Source organism: Elgaria multicarinata, chromosome 13 (assembly GCF_023053635.1).
Source record: "Elgaria multicarinata webbii isolate HBS135686 ecotype San Diego chromosome 13, rElgMul1.1.pri, whole genome shotgun sequence".
In the NCBI taxonomy this organism is placed as follows: Eukaryota; Metazoa; Chordata; class Lepidosauria; order Squamata; family Anguidae; genus Elgaria; species Elgaria multicarinata.
In genome coordinates, this window is record NC_086183.1 from 11,298,854 (window position 1) to 11,326,827 (window position 27,974).

At 43.3% G+C, this 27,974-nt stretch overlaps 1 protein-coding gene across 1 annotated transcript; it reads left to right on the forward strand.

Annotated features, from left to right (window-relative positions):
* The first annotated feature begins 4,301 nt into the window (after positions 1–4,301).
* On the forward strand, positions 4,302–27,916 carry DHDDS (dehydrodolichyl diphosphate synthase subunit). Its single transcript, XM_063140119.1, has 9 exons — positions 4,302–4,369; positions 8,852–8,963; positions 10,717–10,833; positions 11,852–11,994; positions 17,972–18,088; positions 20,224–20,325; positions 21,966–22,080; positions 24,037–24,144; positions 27,265–27,916. The coding sequence occupies exons 2-9, from the start codon at positions 8,901–8,903 to the stop codon at positions 27,499–27,501; spliced, it is 1,002 nt and encodes a 333-aa protein (XP_062996189.1). The 5' UTR covers positions 4,302–4,369; positions 8,852–8,900; the 3' UTR covers positions 27,502–27,916.
* Positions 27,917–27,974: the final 58 nt, after the last annotated feature.

The following is a 27,974-nucleotide window of genomic DNA, read 5'->3' on the forward strand; positions in this document are numbered from 1 at the left end:
GGCTGTTGGCTAAATGACAGAATAGTATTTATAAGTACCTTATAAAAAGCAATTCAGATAAGTTAAACAACTGGCGTTAGTAGTTAACCACTGTAATTTAACTATTAATTACTTTCATCCATTAGGGAAAGATCTATTATATAAATCACTCATTATTTATTATCATGCCAAAAACTCAGAAGTAGGAGTAGAAATGCAAAATTGGTAATTAAGAATGCGGGCGTGTCTACAATTATTTATTTTATTCATTATTATTAGTCACCCCATAACTATGACTCTCTGGGCAATGAGCAATTTAAAACAATTTATAATCACAAATCCAACAAATTAACAACACAAAGTCCTATAAAACAAAAACAATTCATATCAGAGCAGTGTTTAAGATTATTCCAGCCATAATTATATAAGCTAATAAGAAAAGAGAGCCATAAAACTGTCCTTGTAGCGCTAGAACCACATTCTAAAACCACCATGAAATGCAGAGTTGAAGATGTCAATATGTATAATTTTGAATGATTTAAAAGGGTTTGGGAGGACAAAAAGTTTTGCCTGGTGCTAAAAATATAGTTAGGGTGCAATCCTATGCATGTTTAATTAGAAAAAAAGTCCTATAACTCTCATGCCAGTTGGGGAGTGCTGGGAATAGTAGAACTTATTTCTGTCTAAATATGCATAGGGTTGTGCCCTTAATTGGGCACCAAGCAAGCCTCTCTTGGGAGGGTGATCCATTACTGGGGGCCATGGCTGAAAAGCCCCTGCTTCTATTCCTCCAAGTAGCTTGTCAGGAGCATACTTAGTGTGTAGCACAGGGTGTCATGGTTCCAAGCCCTCCTGCTGAGCTGCAAGACAATAAAGAGGTCTCCTGTGTAATCCACAAAGTTTTGTTCAGCAAATAAACATCCCTTCACACCTGAAGGAAGTCAAAAAGCTAGGAGCTTTCCTCTAAGCTTAATTAGGCTAACTAAACTAGGCAGTTGCCCTTTCAACTAAAAGGGAGAGTTTCCTCTGACAGTCTAAGAGCCACTTTAGCTCAGGGCAGGTCTTTCTCAAGAAGTCTTTGGTGAGTGGTTAACTATGCCACCTGCTTGACTCTGTGGCGGACTCTGGGATCTGTCAACTCCAGAGTCCCCTCCTCCTCCAACAGAGGCTGAGTTCCCAGGAACCAGGGGAGGATGGGTTTGAGCTCGTTGGCATTCTCCGATAAGCTCCTGGGAAGATTCCTCTTTGACTACTTCAGAACAATCCACGCAAACCTTGAATAAAAGATGCTTGAAATGGGTGTTGTTGTTGTTGTATTTAGTCATAGACCATTATAATAAAACCACAATAAAACTAAATAAGAGAAACAAGTAAGCTACACTTATCTTTCATAAAGCAGCCACATAATTTCCTTGCAGCCATAGCGAACAGGACTACAGTGTAACTAACAAAAGGTTGATAATCACACAAGAGATCCACTATGAGGCTTCCCCAAACCTGGGAACTGTCTTAATGTAGTGGACTACAACACCCAGTATCCCCCCACTGGCTGGGGAATGCTGGGAGTTGTCATCCAAACATCTGGAGGGTCCCAAGTTGGGGAAGACTGCACTATGATAACCTAAAGTGACTTACTGAGGCACTGAGAGATGATCTATGACAGTGGTCTTCAACTGGTGGGTCGCAACCCAAAAGTGGGTCATGGTATCAGTCCAGATAGGTCACAGCAAAGCTGTTGTCGCCATGTTGGACAATTGTGAAAGTAGGTCCCATGTTGCAGGTTGGGAGTTCAAGGTGGGTCTCAGGTCTGGACCAGTTGAAGTTCACTGATCTATGAAATGAATTTCTCCCCTTGGTTCAACATATAGAGGGCAAAACAGCATGTCTACTGTGAGATCCTCAACCTGTCCACAGCCATATAACCTGAAAACAAATAAAGTTGCTGGGGAACGTAGGTGGGAGGGTGCTGTTGCACCATGTCCTGCTTTGTTGGTCCCTGGTCGACAGCTGGTTGGCCACTGTGTGAACACAGTGCTGGACTAGATGGACCCTTGGTCTGATCCAGCATGGCACTTCTTATAGCAAGGGTTGCCACAAATTTTTTCAGCAAGGCTCTAGGTGCTTTTAGCAACTACATGACAGGGAGATTTCCTGTCATTGGAGGAATAAAAGCACGCTTTTTATACTGTATTTCGTAATTGTGTTTTAAACTGTTGGGTGTTTTACTGTGGTTTTAATTTTTGTGAACCGCCCAGAGAGCTTCGGCTATTGGGCGGTATAAAAATGTAATAAATAAATAAATAATAAAAATAAGATTTCAGCAGATAATCTCAGGATCCTTGCCAGGAAAAAGAGAGGAAGAAAATAAAAACCTCTACTGGGCAGTAGTTTAAAATCTGAAGTTTGATTTTGTCTTCTAGAGAACCCATCCTCAACTTAGTGCCTCTCCCAGATGCATTTGACTACAACTCCCATAACCCCTCTGCCAGCATAGCTTTCCCAGGTTGCTGGGGTGGGGGGGACTGTTCTAGAAATCTCCTATATACACTCAGAAAGATATAGTATTTTCATGTTTTCTTACCAAAACAAATAGCCCCCTGCCCTCACAACACTCCTACAGTTGTTGCATGTGATGTTCAAAAATGCTCTAGCATCTCCATTTGAATCCCTCTGAGCTCTTAGACCAAAAGTGGTGATGGTGCAGGTGTATGGAGGGCAAGTTGTAATCAAGCACAATTTGTGGCATTTCACAACATCATCATCATCATCATCATCATCATTATCACAGTATTTCTTACCCGCCTCTCCATTCTGATTGAGGCGGGGAACAACAATAAAAGATAAAATACATATTTTATCTGATCAGAGGGCACGTCAGATAAGACATCAGCTTTTACTGGCTTTGTGGAGTTTGCACGGAGGCAAGAAAGCCTTATCTTTTAAACCACCAGGTTTTTTTTTTATTATTGAATTATTTATATAGTTATGGACTTTTTCTAGGCGCTGTACAAATATTAAGAAAACAACTCCAGCCCCTGCTCACAGATTTACTATCTCTAATAAACATAATACAAAATGAAAAACCGAAAGAACAAGAAAGTAGATTTAGGCACATTTTTTCATAGTTTCATAATCAGTGTAAGAACTAAGTGCCTAGTTATGACTTTCTTTTCTTTTCTACAACTTATATAGAAAGAAGCCTAACCTACCTCACAGAATTGTTGTGACGATAAAATGAGTGGGGAGAGAAACATGTATGTACCCCATGGTCAGCTCCCTGGAGGAATGGCAATAATCATAGATAGTACCAGTGGAGAGACAAAAAAATATAAAACACATAATAGCTCCCCCCCCCCCGCCGCCTTTTCTGGATATGGATAGCGGGCAGTTGCTTTGTTGAACCTCAATTAATTTATGAGCATCCTTTATTTTTAATCTGGATGTATTGGCATGATCTTTAGTTAGCCTTTTCAATGGCACTGCCTTATGTCATTTTGCTATGTTGTGACTTTATTGTTTTTACTGATCGCATGTTTTTGAATGTTGCAAGTAGCCTTGTAAGGAGTTTTCCTAAAATGCAGGTTAGGGCATAATAGCAATAGCAACCACAACCATTAGCTTAAGTCCCAGTGATTACAACAGCTTTACTCCAAAGTATAACGATGGCTGCCATTACTTACCTTGGACTAAGTCCCACTGAATTCTATAGAACTTACTCCTAAGTAGACATGTATAGATAGGGTCACACAACCCACACTCCTATGCACGTTTACAACTCGGAGCAAGGCTACAATCCCATACCCATTTGCCTGAGCAAACTGCCCCCACCGAATTCGAAGTGTCTTGCTTAGAATTGCGCTGCAAATCGCATTTCAAGACTCGGCGGGACTAACTCCCGAGTAACCCATGCCTACGATTGGGGCTGCGCGTCCCTTCCCACATCCACCTCCCCGGCAGAACGACGACGAAGAAATCCACGAGGCAGTTCGGAAAGGCGGCGGCAACCGCTGCTGCGCTGGCTACGCGCGGTCCAGATCCACCCGGTCCGGGTTCCAAGGGTAGGATCCAACGTTCATCCCAGTCAGAGTAGGCCTGGGACCTACTCTGGGACAGGTGAGGCAGGACTAAGTGAAGTCCCATGCAGTTCAATGGGTCTACTCTGAGCAGGGCTGGCATGGGAGAGTGCCCCCAGGGCGCGCGCCCTGAAGACCCACCGCGCCTCCTCCCACTTCCGCCCGCGCGCACCGCACTTCCGCGGTGACGCGGCGTGGAAGGCGGGCGGCGTCACAGTGACATATACGGAACTGCACGTCGCACCCGCCTGCAGAACCCCGGTGCTGGCAGGACGGGAGGGTGGTCGGAGAAGAGGGTGCAAGGTGCGCACGGACAGGTGAGTGAGTGAGTGGCACGCGCACGGGAGGAGGCGCGGTAGTCAAACAGGACTAGGGTGGCCGTATGAAAAGGAGGACGTCTAACAGTTGCATAGAAAAGGGCATTTCACCAGGTGTCCTTTGTAGGCATGCAACACCTGGTGAAATCCCCTCTTCATCACAACTGCAGGAGCCCTGCCCTCTTTTGTATCTGGTCAAGGGGGCAGGGCTCCTGCAGCTTTAACTGTTGTGATGAAGAGGGAATTTCACCAGGTGCTGCATGCCTACAAAGGACAACTGCTGAAGTTCCCTTTTCTATGCAACTGTTAAAGATGCAGGAGTCCTGTCTTTCTTTTCGTATGGTCACCCTAAACAGGACTAGTTCTGACTGAGAGTCTCAAATGTTGCCTTCTTCTTGGAGGAGACCCTCTTGCTCCCCACTTAGAAGGGGAGAAGAGAGGTGGGGATTCGTGTGTGCCTTTCCGAGGGTGGGCAGCCCTTCCTGGAAGATGTGTGTGTGTGAAACTGTCGTGTGTGGCATACCTTTTGTATGTTGAACATCATCACCACCATACAAGCGTTCCCAGGAGGTATGATAGTTTTCTGTATAGAGCAGTAATAGCCATTTATAGTCAGCGTTTAATCTTATACTGCGTTTTTGGACACCGCTTAGACGTTTTTCTTCATGTAAGCGTTTCATAAATATTGTCAAATAAATAAATACATGTTGTATTTATTGAACCGAGCCAAGTTTGCTTTTACATGTGGCTTACCATTGATAAATGGTACAATCTTATAATATACCCTCTCCAGAAATAACTCACTAAGTAGGATGGGTTTTACTCCCAGGGATGAGGGTATAGGATTGCAGCCTGCTCCCTGCAAAGAAAAAAATCAGCCCAAAAGGAGCAGCCTGAATGCATGCAAAAGGCCATGTCAGAAAAACAATGCAATGCTGTGCATGCCTACTCAGAAATAAGCCCTATTCTCTTCCATGGAACTTGCCCCTGCTGAGTATGGCATCCTAAAGCTGATGCTGGCTTAACATTTTGATCTCAATAGTGATTACTTCTGAGTAGACATGCATAGGATAGCACTCTAAAGCCTGCCTTGGATATTTTATTTTATATATATATATATATATATATATATATATATATATAAATCTTGATGACAAATTTAAAAAAACTCACTTGTTGGAGATTGTGTGTGTTTTCCCCATACACATGCACACACACACTGTTCACTAGACCTGTAGAATAGAGTTTCTGTTTCTTTGAGGAGGTAGAACTACCCGCAACCCAAGAGGAGACATATACAATGGCTATATGTGATGTTGACTTGTTGTGTGGGGGTGTTGTTTAAAGATGGGGTTCTCCCTGTGTGGGATAAGTGGGGATAATTATCTCTTTTGATATACCGCTGCACAGGCAATTAGGAAAAGAGCAAAGGCATTTATTAGTATCCTTAAAGACTCTTCCCAGACTACCTTATCCAAATTTTCAGATTATCCATTAGCATAATCCCTGTTAAAGTGTGAGGCGAGGAACCCAAATTATAGTATTCTTCTGCATCCCTTTACTTTCTCTCACAGTAATACCATAAGAACCTCTGCCTCAGGGAAGGGCCTTGGGGCAAAAGACGGTCACATTCCTCTGAGCTTTCCCTGCATATAGAAAGCTAGAATTTAGGAGAAGGCTAGGCTAGGATGCTTCTCTCTGATGTGCTACAGGGATTTCTATGTGCAGTGTGCAGGGATTATTATTTTTCCCATGGAGGAGCATTCAGTCATGTGAGCTCTCACCATGTGACCTGAAGTGGTACAGACTCAGGTTTAGCATCAAAGTGAGATCTAGGCTGTAGTTTAAAGGGGTTTAGAATTCCCTTGTTCTCTGCTTTCTTGTGAAACTTCCCCACCCCCACGCCACCTTTTCCATTCCATTGCCCCTAGATTAGGGGTCCCCAACTTTTTGGCAACTATGGGCACTTTTGGGACTTTGAGAACTGCTGTGGGCATCACCACAAAAAGTCTAAACAGTGAATTGGTGCTTTGGCGTCTACCTGTCACGTCTATGGATCTTAGGCTGTGTCTTATTCAGCAAAATAATTTGTTTCATATTGAACACCACAACACCTCTTTAATAAGGGATTTCCTAATTCAGCTAATTGCTGGTAGTGCAATTCAACCAATGCTTCTTTTAAACATATGTTTTGGCAATGTCCAGTAGTTACTTCTTTTTGGGAGGAGGTTATTACACAGATAAATTTTGTACTGGAACAGTCTTTAATATTCACTGATGTACACATCCTTTTAAATTATTTACCTGCTTCATGGAAATTAACAAATGGTCAGTGTAAATGGATTCTCCATGCCTTTTTGACAGCTAGTGTGATGTAGTGGCTAGAGTGTTGGACTAGGAGTCGGGAGATCCAGGTTCTAGTCCCCACTGATCCATGAAAGGTCGCTGGGTGACTTTGGGGTAGTCACAGACTCTCAGCCCAACCTACCTCACAGGGTGGTTGTTGTGAGGATAAAATGGCGTGGAGGAGGATTATGTATGCTGCCTTGAGTTCCTTAAGGAGGAAAAAAGGCAGGATATAAATGTAATAATAAATAAATAATAAATAAAAAAAGACTGATATTACAACACTGGAAGGATAAACACTCACCTCCTATAATGCAATGGATTGCGGACCTTACAACTCTCAACTTTTGAGTAGATGCCATATAAACGCCACCTTCAGATGGATAATTATTTAGATGTTTGGTCTGCTGTTATGAAGCCTTTGTATAATTATATAATCCTGTTCCAGGATGATGGGAGTTGTATTCCCACAATATCTGGAGGGCCAGAGGTTCGGTTCTTTCCTAGGCTGGTAGATCTTGAGTAAAGTTGCTAATAAGAAAGAGCAAGGGGACAGGAGCTGGCAGAGGAAACATCAGGGCCTGCACCATTGGACTCTTCCCCCGCCCCCACAGGGCAAACTGTCATCTTGGCCCTGTGGGGAAGAAGAAAGAGCAAGGGGACAGGAGCAGGGGGAGGAAATATCAATCCCATCAGCCCTGTTCCCAGTCCACTTAATCTCTCTCTCTCTCTCTCTCTCTCTCTCTCTCTCTCTCCCTCTCCCTCTCCCCCTCCCTCTTCCCTCCCTCTTCCCTCCTGGACTCCTTTTCCTTGTGTGTCATGTCTGTAAGCCTGAGGGCAGGGACTGTCTTTTTTGCTAAGTGATTGTATGCTGCTCCAAGAGACTTTTTTGGCTGAGGAGCGGGGTATAAATATGATAGATAGATAGATAGATAGATAGATAGATAGATAGATAGATAGATAGATAGATAGATAAAAAGGGTTTATTTTGAGGGGCATGTAGAGGGGGAAATGCGTTCTTCTTGAAAGTGAAAAGTTTCCCTCTCAAGATTTTGCATGATGTCTGAACAAACATGGCATGGGACATCATGATATATCTGCTGGCCGGGAGGGTGCCAGTCTCTTGCTTGAAATGGAGCCTTCTCCACCCTCCCAGGTTTGTTACAGTCCTTGCAAGTCTACCAGTGAGGGAGGGTTCTGTCCTGAGGGGCTAGAGCCTTCTTAGCAAGTAATTTGAGCTGCAAGTAAGCAGCCCAGAGCAGTATTATTATTATTATTTTGATGCAGCTTTTTTTCCCCATGCACAAAATCCAAAAGAAGAGTATGGACAGGGAGGGATAGTTTACACCTATTCCTATAAAAAAAATTCCACGTAAGGGTTCTGTGTGATTTGCATTTATACGGTATATAAACTAGTGGAAAAACCTGTCAGACAACAGGTGTATTTATTTTGTCAGGACTTCTTTTGTAATTAAAATATTGCTTTGCATGTGCACTCGAAGAAAGTCAAAATTTTGTAATTAAAATATTGCGCACTTGAAGAAACTCAAAATATAAATGAGGCGAGTAAACCTGTTAATATAAATAAGCACAAATTAACACGAAACGTTAAAGTAAAAGCCTTGCTAACATTTTTATAGCTGGTGAGGAGGTTAGCCTTCTATCACATTTAACCCCATGAGACAAATTAGTGGCTGAGAGTGGGTTTTGGCCTGTCTGCTAGGCCGGAAGGGCCTTGCAGTTATTTTTCTGGAACTTCCCTAGAAGGCCGCAGTTCCGAGAAATGTCGCTAGATGGTGCCAAAGGGCAAAAACTATAACTGGTGAGGGGGAGCACTCCGGCATTTTATAATATAGGATGACCCTGTGGGTGCTTCCAGACAAGGTTTCTATCACGCAATCGCCTTGTCGCAAACACAGAATTTTACAGGGGGTTCAGACATCATCATCTTCCCATTTGTTACCCTCCTATGTTTTTCCACCATTTCTTCTCTCCTTCCCCACCCCCACGTGCCATAAAAATCCACAAAGGAGGAAGGAAACGAAATAGTTGCACTGGAAGCCCCCTGTGCTTCCGAATTCCTCTTCCTTCACGTCTGACTCGTTGTTTTCTTGTTTTCTTTTCGGATAACTTCAGGCTCTCCCTTCTCTTCCTCTTAAAAGAGTGTACTTGACAGGCGAACACAATGTCGTGGATAATAGAAGGAGAACTGTCCCTCTTAGAGAAGTTCTTCTCCAATGTGATAAAGGTGAGTGTTAAACTGGTGTTACCATGTGAAGCATTTAAGTTCAGTGATCGCGGGTTAGAATAGATGGGAACACATGTGCAATGCTGAGATGTGCAAATCAGCAAAATTCAGTCTCGCCAAAGTCTTTCAAATTTCATCTTGAAGCTCATTCTCACTTGAGTCTGTATCAGATTGAAAACTTTGTGGGTGGGAGGGTTCTCTTTTTGCATGAAACTCCGCACATATTTTTATGTTTATTTTTTTCCAAATGTAAGCATCAGTTGTGCACACTTTGACATTGTACACGTTCTTCTCCTGTTGCTTAAAGCATCCCTGTGTGCATTTTTCAAATGCACGCATGCTGTCAAACAATTTGTTTTTGTTCTGCAAATCATGTCGAAAGATCAGAAAGTAACAGGTTTCAACCGCAAAAGCATCCAAGTTTGTGTTCGGTTCGGAAGGTGCAAACTGGGTAAAATCTTGTTTTTAAAAAATGAACTGCAACAAAGTTCTCACACATCCCTAACTATGGGGGGATACCTCTGTAAGTCCTGGAGCAACTTTTTGCAATCCTCTAGGTTGGCTATAACTCCTAGCCGGTGGAGGCTGGTGGCTCTGATGTCAAGGGGGGGGGGGGGTGAATCCGTTCTGGGATAGCTCCTTTAGAGTTCTGACTTGTTCTGAATGAAACCTGAAATGGATTCACTGCCCCCACTAACATCAGAGCCACCAGATTCCACCGGACATTGGTCAGCACTGGCCAGGCAAGTCTTCTGAATTAACTTGTAAGGTCATCAGAAATGCAGAAAATAGACAAATGAGTACCTTGAAGAGTGCTTTACCCTCTTTCCACTGCCTATCCCTGGCCAGAATTACACATTCATGCCACTGCCCTTTAGCTGGGAGATGCGCAGAGCAGAGCCTCCCCGGAACTGACACCCTGACTGCCTGGAACTCTCTCCCCAGAGAAGCCCAGCAGTGTCTGGGAGGCTCTGAATGGTTCATTCTTCAAACTCATAGGGTTTTCACTGCTGGTTTTGTATTCAGTTATGGTGTTTACAATCCTTGACTTCAATTCTCTGCCTTGCTTTCCTTTGGAAAGAAAGGAGATGCACATTTCAAAATTAGGAACGGATCCCACTACGCAGACTGTATGTTCCAGGCTGATTGTGCAATCCCTGCTACTTGCCTTAAGGCTAAACAGCAAAAGATCGCTACATATCCTGATGCCCCTGGACGAATGCCTGACCAGAATGGTCACACCAATGAGCTGGAGTGTTGAATTCGCACATCACAACTGCACAGCATCTTTCAATCAGGCTGGGTTAGTCTCCGGCCCGCCTTCTGCTTCCTGTGTGGCTTTGTTCGAAACTAAGCCATGATGATCTAAATCAGGGTGGGCAAATTGTGGTCTTCCAGATGTTGTAGGACTGCGACGGTGAGGGATGATGGGAGTTGCAATCCCAAAAACATCTGGATTGCAACTACCAACCCTGATCTAAAAGCTCGCTTGCTCTCTGCATATGTGTGTGTGTGTGTGTGTGTGTGTGTATATATATATACACACACGTTTAAGGGGAGTAGAGGTGCATTGCTGCCTCTTTCACACCCAGACCCTCCACTGTTCCCAGATGTTGTTGCAGAGTAGCCTTTCCCAATCAAGCACCTTCTTGATGGGTTGGACTACAAACTTGAGAGCTCATTTTAGTGTGAAATCAAGCTGACTGTCATTTCCCCAGACTAACTCACTCTTTCTTTCTTTCTTTGCATCCAGAGGGGGCCAATGCCCAAGCACATTGCATTCATCATGGATGGCAACCGCCGCTACGCTCAGAAGCATAAAGTGAGGAAACTGGAAGGACATGCACAGGGATTCTCAAAACTGACACAGGTATGGGAGTATTTTTTTTCTTAGTCTGTGGATGTTTAGGATGCGCAGGCTGAGGTGTGGTTTTATTCCATATCTGTCGCCATTAGGTGAAAATATGTGGGTCCGCCTCCCCATTGCCGCTGCCACCACCACCACCACCACCACCACTGTAGTACAAGAGTGGACAACTAGTGGCCCTGGAGCAGAGGTGGGGAACTTCTTTTAGCCAAGGCCAAATTCAGTTTTGGAGAAAATCTCAGGGGCTGCATTCCGGGGAGGGGGGGTCAAAATACAACCCACAAGCATATTTTAGCATGTAGGTGTTACTGCCAAGTGTTGAGGGAGGCATGCACAAAAGCCAGGGAATCACCAACAATTGGTGGTTGGTGAAAAGGGGAGGGGGTAGAGGATGGGGATGGGGGAAACCTGGGGGCCCTTGGGAAAAGAGGAAAAAGTGGGATCTAACTGCAATAATAAATTAGGCAAATAAAACAACAAGAATGAAATAAACTGCACATTGTAGAATAGCCACAGAAAGGCCCAGATCAGACAAAAGCCAGCTGAAAAATGAAATATATAATCAGCTGTTTCTGAAATCATGAAAAAGAGATAGATTTCTTAAGCTTTTCAGAAAAAAAAAGGTTCCATAAAGATCCTCCTTCTAGCTGTTACCATCCTGATGTGCTGTAAAGAAGGGGCAGTGAATGCTGTACTTCGTTTTTACTAGAATCTCAAGTTCCACCAACTAGAAGGAGGTGCAAAATAGTGTCCAGGGTAGGTGGGGCGAAGCTAATGGTCCACTATACGTAGGATAGAAATACACATCTGAGTTGCTACAGGACAGCGGTTCTAATACCCTATTTAAGGAGAGGAGGAGTCTTTTTGTTGATGTCCTTAAATAACTGGAAGTCAAAGATCCTTGCTGATCTACTGAAATCTTCTTTCTGTCCATCCCTGCTCTAGCCAGGGTTCATTGCGCTTCCAGAAACCAACTTCTTGTCGAGTTTGGTCTTGGGTAATACTCTCCCTTTCTCTACAGACACTGCATTGGTGCTTGAGCATGGGAATCCGGGAAGTCACTGTTTATGCGTTTAGTATTGAGAACTTCAAACGCCCCCGGGAAGAAGTGGAAGGCCTGATGGAGTTAGCAAGGCACAAATTTATCCGCCTTCTGGAAGAACAGTAAGATCTTTCTGTCCTACCTCTCTAACTCACATGCCCATATGTCTGCCTTTCTATTAATTATTATTATTATTATTATTATTATTATTATTATTATTATTAATAATAATAATAATAATAATAACAACATTTATATACCGCCCCATAGCCGAAGCTCTCTGGGCGGTTTACAAAAGAACGAGATACGCATGTTTTTATATGCATTAAAGGTTGGAAACTATGATGTAGGTGGTGACCGTCTCCTGTAGGAAACGTGAATTAAGCCAGTGTCAGAACACAGTTATTGCTCTGACAGAGGAAACTGCAGGATATTTGCTACCTTTAGATTCTAGAATAATTTTACTACATTGTCTCAGAAGTATATGCTGGAAACAAGTTGGTTGGTTTGTAGCATTTATAGCCTGCTCTTCTACAAAATTCCCAAGGTGGCTTAAATAAGCAATTTTTAAAGTGTTTTACCATACAGCAGTGGTTCTCAACCTGTGGGTCGGGACCCCTTTGGGGGTCGAATGACCCTTTCACAGGGGTCGCCTAAGACCATTGGAAAACACATATTTCCGATGGTCTTAAGAAACTGTATTGACTGAACTACGTCATGTATCATCTTTTGTATTATTAAAGCTATTGTTATGTATTATTTTCATTAGCAAACCGTCCCATGACAATGGATCGTGTAGAGAAGAACGAAAATAATTTTATGGTTGGGGGTCACCACAACATGAGGAACTGTATTAAAGGGTCGCGGCATTAGGAAGGTTGAGAACCCACTGCCATACAGCATAGAATAAAGCCAGCAACAAAAAAATAATTTGTTGGAGAGAAGTCTGTTAGAAGCTCAAACAGATTAAAAGGCAAATTTCATTTATTTATTTGTTGTATTTGTATATCACTAAATATAAAATCCCTAAGCGTTTTTTAAAACACTTATAAAGATTTTCATTTGGTGCCAAAAAAGACATCATTTGATGCTAAGCAAGTAGTCTGTCTGTGGGAAGAGTGTTCCATACTTGGGGTACCACCACTGAGTAGGCCTCCTCTTCAGTGGCTACCCACTACAACTCGCCTGGAGAAAGACCTTGGGCAAAAATCTTAATGTCTAAGTAGGTGCACATAGAAGATCTAGAACTGATTTTTCCTACAATACTTAAACATACACATTTACATTATCACAAAAAGAAATTTTAAAAAAACATAACATACTACATAATATTGAAATGTTGAATACATAATATCTTATCTAAATAACATAATCAAAATTAACATACAAGTGCACCCCCCACCTCGGGATCTCATTCCTGATTCCAAAATCTCATACTTTCTTCTGCTGGTGGTTTCCCACTTCCCTTAGAAAACACAAATATTAGGAACTGTTTCCAAATTCCTTCAAAATCATTTGATTTAGCTATACCTCTTCTCCATTTAATATTACATGTCAATTTATCATTAATAGCTATATCCCATACTTCTTTATACCATTCTTCAATAGAATATTCCCCTTGAATCTTCCAGTTCCCAGCTACAATCAATCTTGGATGGAGGAATGGGGTGGAGGATAAAACTACAAGTAATATAGAGATTAATTTGCTAAAATGTCTATATCATTCTGTTGGGGGAGTGATGGAGGCTTATTTAAATGACAGATTAGCAGCTGAGGTTAAATGGAACATTGCTATGATGTTTAAACTAATTTATTACTGAGGGCATAATACTATGGGATTGCTGTCCATTATACAGAAGCCTCCAAACTTCTGAAAATCATATGCCCTGCCGGGCTGCTGCTGACAGGACAGAGGAGAAAGCTGATCTGTGTGATTTTACGGCAATGTTTTCTTTCTAGTTGAATTTTAGTATGTTTTGTATATAAACTAAATCTAAGAAAACTCTGTGTTTTTATATATGTCTTCCATAAATCTCTGCTGTTCAGCCATTTTGCAACTGTTCACAGTGTTAGGATGCAAAGATAGCAGTTGTCACATCCTGGATTGCAGGGGGTAAAATGGTGTATTAATAGAAATTCGTAAGGTTTTAATCAGATCCTAGATTTTAATTATTATTATTATTATTTATTTATTTATTTATTTATTACCCACCTCTCCCTTTATTGCTGGTCTTTAAAATTGCTTGTTTGCATACATGCTTACTGTCTGTTTGTATGCTTGTATGTAAACTTTTTATATTATATATAACGTATTTTTAAGGTTTTAATCTTTGTAAACCATCCAGATAGCTTTGGCTATTGGACATTATGGAAACATAATAAGTGAAATGAAATGAAATTGGCAGTAACAGAAAGGTATCAGAGTAGTGGGTATTTATGGGGTCCTTTTAGTTCTGTGCTGACATTTGGAAAATTGGAAAAATTTATTCCAGATTCTTGTAGCTTGTTTCTTGCTAGTACCTACATCAGTGGTGGGGAATTTGTGTCCCTCCAGATGTCGGAGGACTGCAACTCCCATCAGCCCCAGCCAGCATAGCCAATGATGATGGATGATGGGAGATGCAGTTCGCCCACATTTAGAGGACTGGATGTACCCTATGCGTGATCTAGATTAAAACTGCTACTAAAAAGAGTTTGCATAGATCACATTGAATCTTGCTTCTTAAAACACAAGAGTTCATCGAAACAATTCCTTTATAGTAAGCCTAGGGTAGCATAGTAGTTAAGACAATGAGCTACAAGCTAGGAAATCCCCAGCCCAAATCTCAGCTCATTGAGTTACTTTGTAGAATGATCCACCATTCTATAATAAAGGTTTAATTAAAGCCACCTACCTTACAAGATTGTTATAAGAATTACATAGGAAATTATACAATGAGAGCTTTGTTCACTCAGGAAAAGTGTAATGATTGTAAGGGAACATACTGTAATTAAAAGAATTATACATTTCACACATTGAAAATTGGATATGCAAAGTACAACATCAGTCATTATTACTATATAGTTATTTAATTGCATAACTTTATATATCTGTGTTGCATCTTGTATTGTGGTTGCGGCATTGAAGCCTCACTACAAAGAGTGCATCATGCGTCAGTGAAGAGGTGGGGGAGAGAGAGAAGCTATGGGAACACATGTGTGCAAGACCAAATTCCCTTGGCTGGACAACCTGGTGGCCAATTTGAAGAGGGAGGGTTGTGCCTGCTGGAATTTATCAGCCAAATGCCTGTGGGCCTCTCAGCTAGCAAATTGGATACTGGTGTAAGCAGAACTTAATTCTTAGGTAGAGTTCATAGCCTGCTCTTTCTCTACTGTATTATTATTATTATTATTATTATTATTATTATTATTATTATTATTATTATTATTTTCACATACCACCCCAGTAAGTGAATGTAATAAATTCACATACTCAGGCTGGTTTACATGTAAAAACATTTACAATATCAAAAACAGATATATATTTTTTCCAAAATGCAGCCGAATCGATAAAAGAGAGACAGTCATAGGATCAAAAGTAACTTTTAAAAATGGAGATCCAAATGCTGCCATTGGATCTTCAGTCTGTGCCCTTCTCTGAAAACGAGTAACATAGATGCTTTATTTACAGTTTATAAAAAGAAGAGAAAACGTTCGTGTTTTTATTTTAGAAATTTGCAGTTTTTCAAAGAGAAAACATTCGTGGTTTTATTTTAGAAATTTGCTGCTTTTAAAAGAGAAAACATTCCTATTTTTATTCTAGAAATGCCATGTAATATTAATAAAAAATAAAAAAGTATCAGCTGCATACAACACAAGAAGCCAATTTTACACTATGCATCGCAGGTTCTATGCATATTTTAGAATTTTTGTCCCTGAACATCCACTTGTTGTATAGGGTGTCTTTTTTTATGATGCAGTCCTGTACGTGTGTACTCAGAAATAAAACCCATTGAGTTCAGTGGGACTTATCCCTAGGTAAGTGTATATTGTGCAGCGTTGATCTCTATTACAACTGCAAAATGACTCGTTTTCAGCTGTAAGCCTTCCTGGTTGCTATAACCTTCCAAAAGTAGGGCTTCATGCTTGGTAGATACTGGTCCGTAGACCCTGCATTAATACATGTAATGAAAGGAATCCAAGTTTCGAAGAATGAATCTGGCTTGATCATCCCTCTGATCAATGGACTACGTTGTGTTAGTTTTTCAGCAAGGGTCGTTTCCTGGATTTTCGGAAACCATTCACAGTGTCCCCTATTGTTGTTTTCCAGTATTGTGCTAAAACGATTCTAGACATTGCTAATAATAATACAATAAATTTGTGCTGGTTATGATAAGAACACAAGAAGAGTCCTGCTGGATCAGACAAAGGGTCCATCTAGTCCAGCATTCTGTTCACACAGGGGCCAACCATCTGCCCACAGGAAAACCCACAAGTGGGACATGAGTTCAACAGCACCCTCCCACCCATGTTCCCCAGCAACTGGTGTGCATACTGCCTTGAATACTGGAGGAAGCACTTAGCCAACAGGACTAGTAGCCATTGATAGCCTTCTCCTCCAAGAATTTATCCAATCCCCTTTCAAAGCCATCCAAATTGGTGCCCATCACTACATCTTGTGGTAGTGAATTCCACAGATTATGCGCTGCGTGAAGAAGTCCTTTTATCTGGTCTGAATCTCTCACCAGTCATCTTCATGGCGTGACCCCTTTGGGTTCTAGTATGAGAGTGGGAGAAAAATGTTTCCTTCTCCACATTCTCTACACCATGCATAGTACATGCTCTCCTTACCTTGTCTAGAATCTTGAGGAGCTATTCAATGGTGTTGCTATTTAGGGGAGACATAATTAAACACTTGGCCCGTGAGCAGCCTCCTTCCTGATTGTTGTGTAAACCTGGTTAAGTGGTTTTTCTCAGGTTATTTCAGAGAGTGATGGATGAGTGATGTTGGGCCTCGTAATGCAGGAATTTCTGTTGGGGTTTTCTTGGCTGGTGGAGCCTGGAAACGGCAGCAACACACACTTTTGTGTGTCCAGCTTAGGCTTAATTAAAGAAAAACTGTGTGCATGGTCAAATTCCCTGTTTCTGCATCAACTTATAAAATTAGTTAGGGTTGCCCTAGCTACTTTTGTAAGTTAGTGAAAGCCAGTGTGGTATAGTGGTTAGAGTGTTGGGCTGGGACTTGGGAGATCTGGATCAGTCATGAAGCTCACTGAGTGACTTTAGGTACGTCACTGACTCTCAGCCTAACCTACCGCACAGGGTTGTTTTTGTGAGGATAAAATGGAGAGGAGGTTTATGTATGCCGCCTTGGGTTCCTTGGACAAACAGTAGGATATATATGTAATAAATGATGTTGTTGATGATAATAATAACAAAAATGCCTTTACATGCATCTGTTTAAAAACTATGTGCATTAGTGTTGGGTATTTTTTTTAAAAAAAAAAATCACACCACCACAAAATACATTTCATTGTGGTTCAATTAATTTTAATGCACTTTGAGTGAAATTCATGGCTACAAAGTTATATCTATTAAATGGCTCTGGAGATCCAGGCAGGAAGATCTCAAATCTATTGCTGCCTTGTCGTCTTTCGTGAGACCCCACCTCTTCCTTGTGGGGCAACCCTAGTGATGTACATTCTCTTTTTCCTTCCCCCTGCCCTCACTCCCAAATGCCACCTGTTTCGAGATGTAAGCGGAGCCTCTTGGAAGCATTATCTCTTGTACCTCATGAAGACTCCTCTTCGCTCAACTCTTACTAAACGCAGCCATTCCAGCATTCATTCATTTCCCACCCACCACCCCACATCTTCGCTCCCCATTCCTTTTTCCTTGTGTGTCATGTCAGGAACTGTCTTGTTTAATGGGTTATATGTAAGCCGCCCTGGGAGTCTTTTTGCCTGAGCAGCAGCATAAAAATACTTTAGATAAATCAATAACCAAGGGTCCGTTAGTCTGGTCCTATGATCACCAGGTCTTTGTTGACATTGCTAATGTCTGGCTTGCCTGTTGTGTTCAGAGAATCCAACCATCCTCTTCCCTCTTCACCCTTTCTAGGGAGAACCTGGAGAAATACGGCGTGTGCGTCCGGATTTTCGGGGACCTGCACCTCCTGCCGAAAGACATCCAGGAAATAATTGCCAAGATTGTGCTGACAACAAAGCACTTCAATACGTGAGTCCTGTTGCGATTTTTCAAATGCTTCCTCATAGGGCAGAGGTGCCGAACCTTTTTCTGCCCAAGAGACGAATCCCATTCCAGAGTGCCTCTCGGGGGCTGCGTTCCGGTGGTGGGTGGGGCTGGAAGCAAAAGGGGTGGGGCCAGAAATACCAGCTGAGTTTAGCTTAAGGTTCTTCCCGCTGGTCACTTAGCCTTGGGGGGTGGGGGCATTTCAGCCTTTTGGAATGGGGGAGGAAAACGGCACCAAACCCAGGAAACCGCCATTGGAGGAAGGGGTGGAGCCAAAGGGAGCCATTTGTAGAACCCTGGAGAGTTGGATTGAAACCCCGGGTGTGCTGGATGTGGCTCTGCTGTGGAGGTATATATTCTTCTGCCCTCCCATTCTCCATATAGTGGCCCTTTTTTTTCTCCTCTGGTTTACCTCTGCATTTTTTACCTCCATTTCATATGCACATCAAGAGCTCCATCACACACGGCCCCTTTCACATGGTTTTTCCCTTGTTTGCTTTTCCATTCCATTCCACCCCGCCTCTTCTCCTTCTTCCTCCCATTCATTGGTTGTGGTACTCTGATGGGCATGGGCTCTTTCCCTCCCCCTTCGTTCTGGCTTTGTTATCTAGTGATCACAGATAAGGTTTCATCTGGACTGTGTTTCTGCAGGCAATGAGAGTGGGTGGGTGGGTGGACTGGAGCACTAAAAAGTCCATTCAACCAACTAATAAGTCCCTCTGACGACATGCTGGAGGAGGAGAACCTCCCCGCCCTCCCCTTTCATCAGCAACACTCCATTAGCACACGCCCCCAACAAAGGAAAAAGCGAGAGGGGAAAATCATCCAGACTTTCCCCGCACCAAAATAAAATGCACCGGGGGGGGGGGAGGGGTAAGATGAGTGCAGGACAGGGATGACATCATGTGAGTACCGTGCTGCAAAACCACATACCAGGCATGGCGAGTGTGCGATAAATCGCTGGTGTGATGGAGCTCAACATCCCAAACAGCAAGTGAAGGCTGGTGGCTCTGATGCCAGTGCAGCGGTGAATCCACTCTGGGTTCTATTTATTTATTTATTTATTATTTACGATATTTACATACCGCCTCTCCATTCAAAATTTTGGAGGGGGTACAAGATAAAATAGAATAAAAACACATTAAAATAGATTTTTAAAAGAAGCAAAATGCAAAGTGAACTGTGGCTGGTCATGAAGGGAAGGCTTCCTGGAACAATGACGGGTTTCAGTCAGAACCAGTCAGAACTCTGAAGGAGACTGAAACCCGGAGCGGATTTACCGTCCCACTGACGTCAGAGCCACCAGCCTCCAATGCAAACCACGTTTCCACCATCCCCTGCAGCATCCTTCAGTGGGTTACTTTCTCTCCCTTAAGAGCCTAAGAAGAGACCTGGCAGATCAGACAAAAGGCCTGTCTATGCGGCATCTGGTTTCCCACCAGATGACCCAATAGGTAGGAAGCTCACGAGCAAGACATGAGTGCATCAGTCCTCTCCCTCCACTGCTACCCAGAGGCGTCTTGTCTCTGAATACAGAGGGTGGTTTTAGCTATCGCGGTGAACAGCTGCAGATGGACCTTGTATCTTTTAGGGATTTGTCTAAGCCCTTTTTAAAGCCATCTGAGATAACTGCCATTACCACATCTTGTGGCAGTGAATTCCGTTGTTTTAACTTTGCACTTTGTGAAGAAGTACTCCCTTTTGTCTGTCTTGAATCTCCCCCCTATTAGTTTCAGGGGATGGCCCCGGGTTCTAGGTGGTGGTGGTTGATATTTTTGTTCCTATTATTTTAAAACATTTTTACCTGCTCTGCAGCAGAAAAAGACTCTCGGAGCAGCTTGCCAAGATAATAAAACAGTCCCTATCATCAGCCTTACAATTTAAAATACACAGCACAAAAAGGAAAAGAGATTAGAAGGGAAGAGGAAAAAAGCAAACTTGGGCACTAGTTTTTAGTTACAAATTTCTTCTGGGTGTTATTTCTGATCAATGTATGAGGCCAGGTTGATCTCCCCCTTGCCATGATGTTCTTCTGGGGAGGCAAATTGGGGAAGGGATACAGATTTCTCTCTCCTTTCTCCACACCCTGCATAACCTCTCTTTCTTTTTAATTTTAAAAGGTGTATTCTGAACATTGGCTTTGCATACACTTCAAGACAAGAGATCAGCAACGCGGTGAAGGAGCTGGCTTGGGGAGTCGAAGAAGGGCTGCTTCAGCCCAGGTAACTTTGTCTCTGTGTCTGCGCATTCGGGTAGATGCGTACATGATTTCAGAATTAGAAGTGTGCACTTGCAGCACCTTGAGCACACTTACCATCTTCACTCGGAGGCGAAATCTGTTCTGTTTGGCTTGTCACAGAAGCCAGATCTGCACAGTGCCCTCGCCCCAACTGTAAAGCCATGTCCTTCTCCCACACGTATAGTCCTCACTGTTCTGGGGTGGTGCCCAGGGCAGTTTCTCAAATAGGAGTGTGAATGGGAAGGAAATAAGCACCAATAAACAGGTGTGGGTGAGAGACAGGCTCTGGTGCTGTAAGATTTGTAGACAGCTTTTATTGATATCCAAGAAGTTCAACATTTCGGATTGTTCAATCCTTCATCAGGAGCTGGAATCAGTTGGTAAGCTGCCCAAGGCTGCTGTTATATACAGATTTAGAAGTTTCTTGCCAGCGTTCTGCATTGGAACTGAGTTTGTCCTTAACGATTTGTCTGTGCTAGCACGGACAAAAAAAATATAAAAACTTAAAACTACAGTATAAAAGTACACGCAGAATGAAACCTAGCAGCAACTCAGATTTAAAACACAGTAACAGATTTAAAACAGCAGAGCTAAAAGACTAGAATGCTAAAATTCCTGGTAAACAGAAAGGTCTTCACCTGGCAGTGGAAACAGTACAATGTAGGCACCAGGCAAACCTCTCTAAGGAGCTCATTCCACAGCCGGGGTGCCACAGCAGAAAAGGCCCTCATCCTGGTAGCCACCCACCTCACTTCCTTTGGCAGGGGCTCCCAGAGAAAACTGCTGAAGATGATCTTAGGGTCCAGGCAGGTACATATGGGAGGAGACAATCCTTCAGATAACCTGACCCAAGCTGTTTAGGGCTTTGAATGTTAATACCAGCACTTTAAATTGGGTCTGCACATGGACTGGCAGCCAGTGCAGCCACTTAGGCCTCAGCTAGACCAGGGGGGTTTACAGCGACGATCTCTGGATTTTATGATCACAAGATCTTCGCCCTGGTCTACCCGCGATGTACAACATCACACCCACCATTCTGTTTATTTCGTTAAAGGCGACGGAGCGCACAAGCGCTCGTGCGAAAAATGGTTTTTGTTTTTAAAAAAAATTACTTTCCCCGCTCATCCCACCCCACCCCCGATGGGCACTGAGCTCCTGAGGAGCTCTGCGCTACATGCGTGGTTCACGGCACCTCGTGTTTACTCGTGAGGAGCTGAGACTAACCACGACGCCCACCCACACATTCCACGGTCTCGGGATCAGCCCGAGACCGCAGAAAAAGCAGACTAGAAGTGTAGGACGAGATCCCAGGGAAAGAGATCTCGCCCAGGGATGATCCCAGGGCGATTCCCGGGATATCGCCCCATCTAGCTATGGCCTCAGTTAACCTGTGGGATTTGCTGCCGCAAGATGTGGCAACGGCCATGCGCTTCAGTGGGCTCCCCAGATGCCTCTGGTTGGCCGCTGTGAGTGAAACAGGATGCCAGACTAGTTGGACCTCTCTATCTCATCCAGAGGGGCTGCTGTTATGGTCTCCCCTTTGTGGTCGTCACGGGCATTTGGCTTGTAGATAAATAATAATGGCCTTCCTAATGTGAATTCTCATCCTTCTCTCTCCTTTAGTGATGTGTCAGAATCGTTAATTGACAAATGCCTCTATACCTGCAAATCTCCCCACCCAGATATCCTGATAAGAACTTCTGGAGAGGTCCGGCTTAGCGATTTCATGCTCTGGCAGGTAACATTGAGCTGCAACGTTCCCTCTGCTGAATAGCAATGTCTGCTGTTCTTGCTCTGCTGGGGATCTTGCATTTGGGGGTGGGGGCAAAACCCTTCTCTGAATCTCTCTTCCACCAAGACAAAGGACGAATTCAAATGTTGGAAACGCTCTCGGGGGGCCACATTACACTGGTGGGCGGAGCCAAAAGCGGCAACCTACTGCAACTTATTTGTTTATTTATTATGTTTTCATGCTGCCCAACAGCCAAGGCTTTCTGGGCAGTGCACAATGAAAACCGTAAAATACAACAAAGACCCTAATAATTTTAAAACGTTAAAAGTTAAAAAAAATATATAGAACCAGATAAGGCTTGCACGTTGTTTTAATGGTTTTTACTGCTTTTAAATTATATACTGGTTTTAACTTGATTCATGGTTTAATTTGTTTTTAGCTGTGTATATTTATTGTTTTAAATTGTAAGATTTTATCTGTATGCCGCCCTGAGATCCTAGTGATATAGGGCGGGATGATATAAATATTTTAAATAAAATAAATAAATAAATTACAGCCCAGGGAAAAGCCTGCGTGAAAAGGCATGTTTTCAGGAGACATTTAAACGATGTTACATTTTCTGCCTCCAAACTGCACAGAGGAGGGTTTTCCAGAGGGTGGGTGCCGCCACAGAGGAGGCCCCGTCATCGAGGTTCTTCATGGAGGCATTAAAGCCATCCTGGCTATCCCGGGGAAAGGATCATCCCTCCGTCCCCAGGATTCCCTGGACGCACAGGGATGATCACAGGGCAATCCCCAGGATATTGGCTGGTCTAGACATGCCCTTTATTACCTTCCCTCTATAGCAGCGTTCCTCAACCTGGGGCGCTCCAGATGTGTTGGACTGCACCTCCCAGAATGCCCCAGCCAGGCTGGGGCATTCTGGGAGGTGCAGTCCAACACATCTGGAGCACCCCAGGTTGAGGAAGGCTGCTCTATAGGCTTCAAACCTTCACAGCAGGATAAAAATGTAATACCGTAGTAATTAACATGTATCTACTGCGTTTGTATGCTTCCTCATCCACTCCCCCGCCCCCGGACACCCTTTTTGGTGAGGAAGCAAAAGTTGGTCCTAGCTTCACTACCAAAAGGATGTTGAGGTGGCGTTGTGGGATCTGCACTTTCTGGATGAGGTCTTTGGAACCCCAATCCCTTCCCCTCCCCCTTTTCTAATCGTCCAGCGACAATAGGGAAGTTGTTTTTCCCCACCTCAAAGATTGTGTCAGCGAAAACACCGCTGAATTTCTCTTGTGCATTCTTATTGCAAAAGTAGAGGTTACTGAATTCCAGAGCGTCTACAAATACCTATGCAATGAGTGGTTGTATTTATTGTTTTCATTGTTTACTTAAAATGTTTTTTATCCTGCTCATCTTCTAAAAAAAGAAACAAAGTCTCCCAGAGTGGCTTACAAAGATTAATAAAACGGTCTCTGCCCTCCAGTTTACAGTCTAAAAGACATGAAACAAAAGGGATTGGGAGGGAGGAGGAAAAAGGCAAACCCCAGGCACTAGTTCTTCATCTTCCTCAATCTGGTGCCCTCCACATGGGTTGGACTACCATGCTGGCTAGGGGATGATGGGAGTTGTAGCACTGGGTTGAGGAGGGCTGTTCTAGGTGTTCTTTCTGGCAGGAAACGGCAAAGCTAGCTTCCTGCAGCTGCTCCTTCTAATAAATGGACCCAGGTTGGTCTTTCCCTTGCTGTGAAGTTCTTCTCTGGGAGACAGCGGGTGCAGCCTCCCCATGGCCAATGGATGAGACCAGAGTGTGCTGCTTTTCAGCTCTGCAGTCCCAGGGCAACTGGGACTGAATGAAAGATCTGTTGTGGGTTTGTTCTGGAATTGTTTCATTGGCAGCCTTGCTGGCTTCTGGCTTCTCTTTCCTCTGCAGGCCATGCATTAAGCTCCTTGTCTTTCTTTCCGCAGACATCCCATTCCTGCCTGGTGTTCCAGCCTGTGCTGTGGCCAGAATACTCCTTCTGGAATTTTTGGGAGGCTATCCTGAGGTTCCAGATGAACTACAATGCTTTGCAGGTAGGAACGCGAGAGAGTTGAAAGGCTGGGGCAAAAGGATAAGCCCAGAACTCTCCATGGACATATTTTAAATAGTAGCCTTCCTTCCTGCTCTCCTCAAGTCTTAGGAGATTGGGAATCATATAGCGTTAAAAAAATATCACACCTTTTTCACCCCCAGCTCGGTTGCAAATCTGTGCAAATATGCATTGCGTCTAGTATCACTTATGTGTATATATTATTTAAGATATTTTTATACTGCCTTTCAATAAAAAAGAATTCTCATGGCAGCTTAAATAAAACAAGAAACAAGGATAATTAGAATACAACTAAAACATCTTTTTAATGCAAATCTTTAGGCAACTGTTGGATAATGTATAATTTACTGAAATGATTGCTGCAAATGTGTGGGAAACAGAGTCCTCTTACTGAGTAGGTTTTGGAAGAAGGAGAGCTGAAAAACATCATGAACGTTGGCTCCTCCTTACTTCTCTGTTTCTGATGTTCTGGAATATTTATTTTGACTTTGTTCTTAGCACACTTATTTGGATGAAAATTCTATTGGAACATGGTTTCAAATAAGTGTTTAGAATCGTGGACGTTCAGCAACATGTTTTTCAGGCTTACTCTGCAATGCAAACCATGAGGTCTGGAAAGGTAATAATTTCGTAAAACAGAATTTTTGGGGATTCTGACAAAGGGACAGTCTTTTCCCTTGAAGTCCGCACATGGCCTATGCACCTTTCGTTGCTGGCCTTTGTTTTATATGAAGTCGAGGTTGGTCTTTTAAGAACTGCAACTACAAGGCATCAAAAAATCTCAAGGATTCCAGAGTGCCTTTTGCAATGGCCACTTAGAAATTATTTTGAGGTCTCTAATGCAAATAAATTTCATCTGCGATAATTTTTAATTTTTGTGAACCGCCCAGAGAGCTTCGGCTATTGGGCGGTATAGAAATGAAATAATAAAGAAAGAAAGAAAGAAAGAAAGAAAGAAAGAAAGAAAGAAAGAAAGAAAGATAATTGAATATTGTCACTTCTTGCCTTTTTCTCCCGACTATCCACCTCATTACCTGTCCTATATCTGAATTGTTAAAATAAAATTTTAAAAAATCTAGAAAGAAGGGGAGTCACCTAAGTAAGCACTTATCAAATGGTGGTGAAATCTCTCTTGGGGAGTGTGACTCCTGAAGGCGGTGTGCGGGAGTGGATGACTGCGAAGTTCAAGGGTAGGGTTGGATCCAAAGGACTCTGAAGCCCTCCTTCACTCCTTAGCCAAGACATGGATGGGTTGAATTTATTCTAGCAAAGGATGCCCATTGACATATGTGAAGGGACGAAGGCTCCTTCGTCCCTTCGCCCAGGCTCCTAGCACTTAGGCAAGGGCAGAAGGTTGCTTGGGCTGAACCCCAGCCTGGCAGAGTAAGTTACTGCCAACCGCCCCTTTTATCCACCTCACCCCGAGCCAGGGCACTCTCAGACCTTGCAGGACACCTTTGAGGCTTAGTGGATAGGGATTCAGATCACCACACCCTATCTCCAGGCCTCAGGCCTGAAACGTTAAACAGTAGCAATACCTAAGAGGAAAGCTCTGGATTTAATTCTGAGGCTTACTTGGAGAGAAACACACACAACCTTTGAGGAAGGTGTTAAGTTTATTAAGGTGCCTTTTAATAATGTATTCGTTTTAAATGTTTTAATTAGTTATATGTATTTTATGGTGTTTGCATTTGTGTTGTACCCCGCCTCGATCCAAGAGGGAGAGGCGGGTAACTATTATTATTATTATCATCATCATCATCATCATCAAAGGGAAAAGGGAATAAGAAGACACACAAGAACCAGAGTAACATCTGTAAATAATACTTCAGGCAAAAATAACAAAAGTTACCTACACCTGCCTTCTACATACCTAGGTGTGAGTTTTCATTAGGACAGGTCCCCAAAAGGTGATCAAAGGCAAAAAACAAAAGCATGATGAAAGATGGAGATGAAGACACTGGGCAGCTACAGACCCCTCTTTTTATGCTCAAGCTCCTGACAACTCGAAGACCCCGTCAAATGACATACTAACCCACAGTGGTTAAACATTTTGAGCTAAACATTATGGCTTAGCATGTTCCCTGACATAGTGTGTCGTATGAACCATTCCGAACCATGGTGGCCACATAACCACGGTTTATACACGCTCACTAACCATTTGCTGCAAAAGCATTAGCGGCCTAACCATGGCTTAGTGTGTTGTCTGAACAGGCCCTAAGGAGATCTCTGCTAGCCAAGCACAGGCTGGCTGAGACAGTGTTCCCCACCCCATGAAGGGGGGGATAAAAGTTCCCATACGAATGTAGCTGAGATCATTCAAGCCAATTAACTGAGGCTTACTGACTTTGGAGTGAGAGACATCCCGAGATAACACACACACAGACATATGGTTACATCACTACATGCAACTTCAGTTTGGCCAGATGGAATCTTTTAAGGCAGAGCACAAAAAGAAAATGGTATTCTTGACAACTTACCTATGGTGGAGGCGGATTGTGCCCCCACCTGCCCCATTATCCCAACCTGATCTGGGATGAGCTGCAACCTGGTTCTAATCATTTCCTATCATGTCTGTAAGAGATGTATTCTGTGGTTTGCCACTAACTTTTGTTAGAACAGAAGTGGAAAGAACCTTTAGTAGCAACCAAATTTGTTGCATGCAGCAGCAGGATGTGTGCAGTGCTGTGAAACAGATGGCTGTGATGGGGGCATAAAGGAAAATCAGTTCAGAAGGGGAGAGGCTGAGGTTAAAGTCTGAGAAGCACTGAGCTATCAGGATGTTGGGGGAAGGGGGAAGGGAGTCTGGAAACCAAATGAATGCCGATTTCTGCTGGACTTTGTTTGTTTGTTTGTTTGTTTATTGCATTTTAATACCACCCACAATTTACAGAAATTTTGTTCTGTATCTACGCCAGCCTTTTCCCAGTCTGATGTTGGACTACAGTTCCCACCATCCCCAGACAGCACACCCAATGACCCTGTTGGCTGGGGGTGATGGAAATTGTAGTCAGACACGTCTGGAGGATGCCAGGCTGGGGAAAGGGTGATCTACACTATGTTGGTCTAAAAGGCTAATATGTCATTACTCTTCTCTTTTCAGAAAGCCAGGGATCTATACATGGAAGAAAGGAAGTGGCAGCAGATGGAAAGCGACATGGCTGTTGTGCTCGAGAAGCTGAAAGAGGAAGACTCCGCCTCCTGCGGAGATGCTCAGAGACGACGGACGCTCTTGCAGGAACTCAGGGCTAAACGGGAAGAGAGAATCCAGGGCTTTTTGCAGGCCCTGGACAACAAAAGAATGGACTTCCTAGAAAAACTGACGATGGTTTCTGCATGATGAGAAGGACGTTGTAGGGCTGGGATTGGCTGTGGTGGGTGGGCAGAAGAGGGGGGGATGTGAGCCAAATTACCAATAGTACAGCTGCTGTCCACAGGGGTTCACTTGATAATGGGAATCTACATTTTTGTGCGTCTGTGTGTTTTCAGTAGACATATGCAAGTCTTTGCCTCAGGGTTGAGGAACCTGAGCCCACCTGATGTTTCTGGACTACAACTCCTATCATCCCTGACTATAGGCCATGCTGGCTGATGGGAGTTGGACAACAACAACATCTGGAGGGCCACTGGTACCCTGCCCCGCTTTACCTCCTTTATATTTTTGGTTATCATCCAAGCCGTCTTTGGGAACGTTGTGTCTGAACCTAGTTTATGGTTTCCTCAGTTTAATATGGTTTAAAAAGTACCAAACAAAAGGTGTTCTGCTGTGGAGTTTGTTAGACCTACTTAGTGTTGTCCTCTACTACGTGGGAA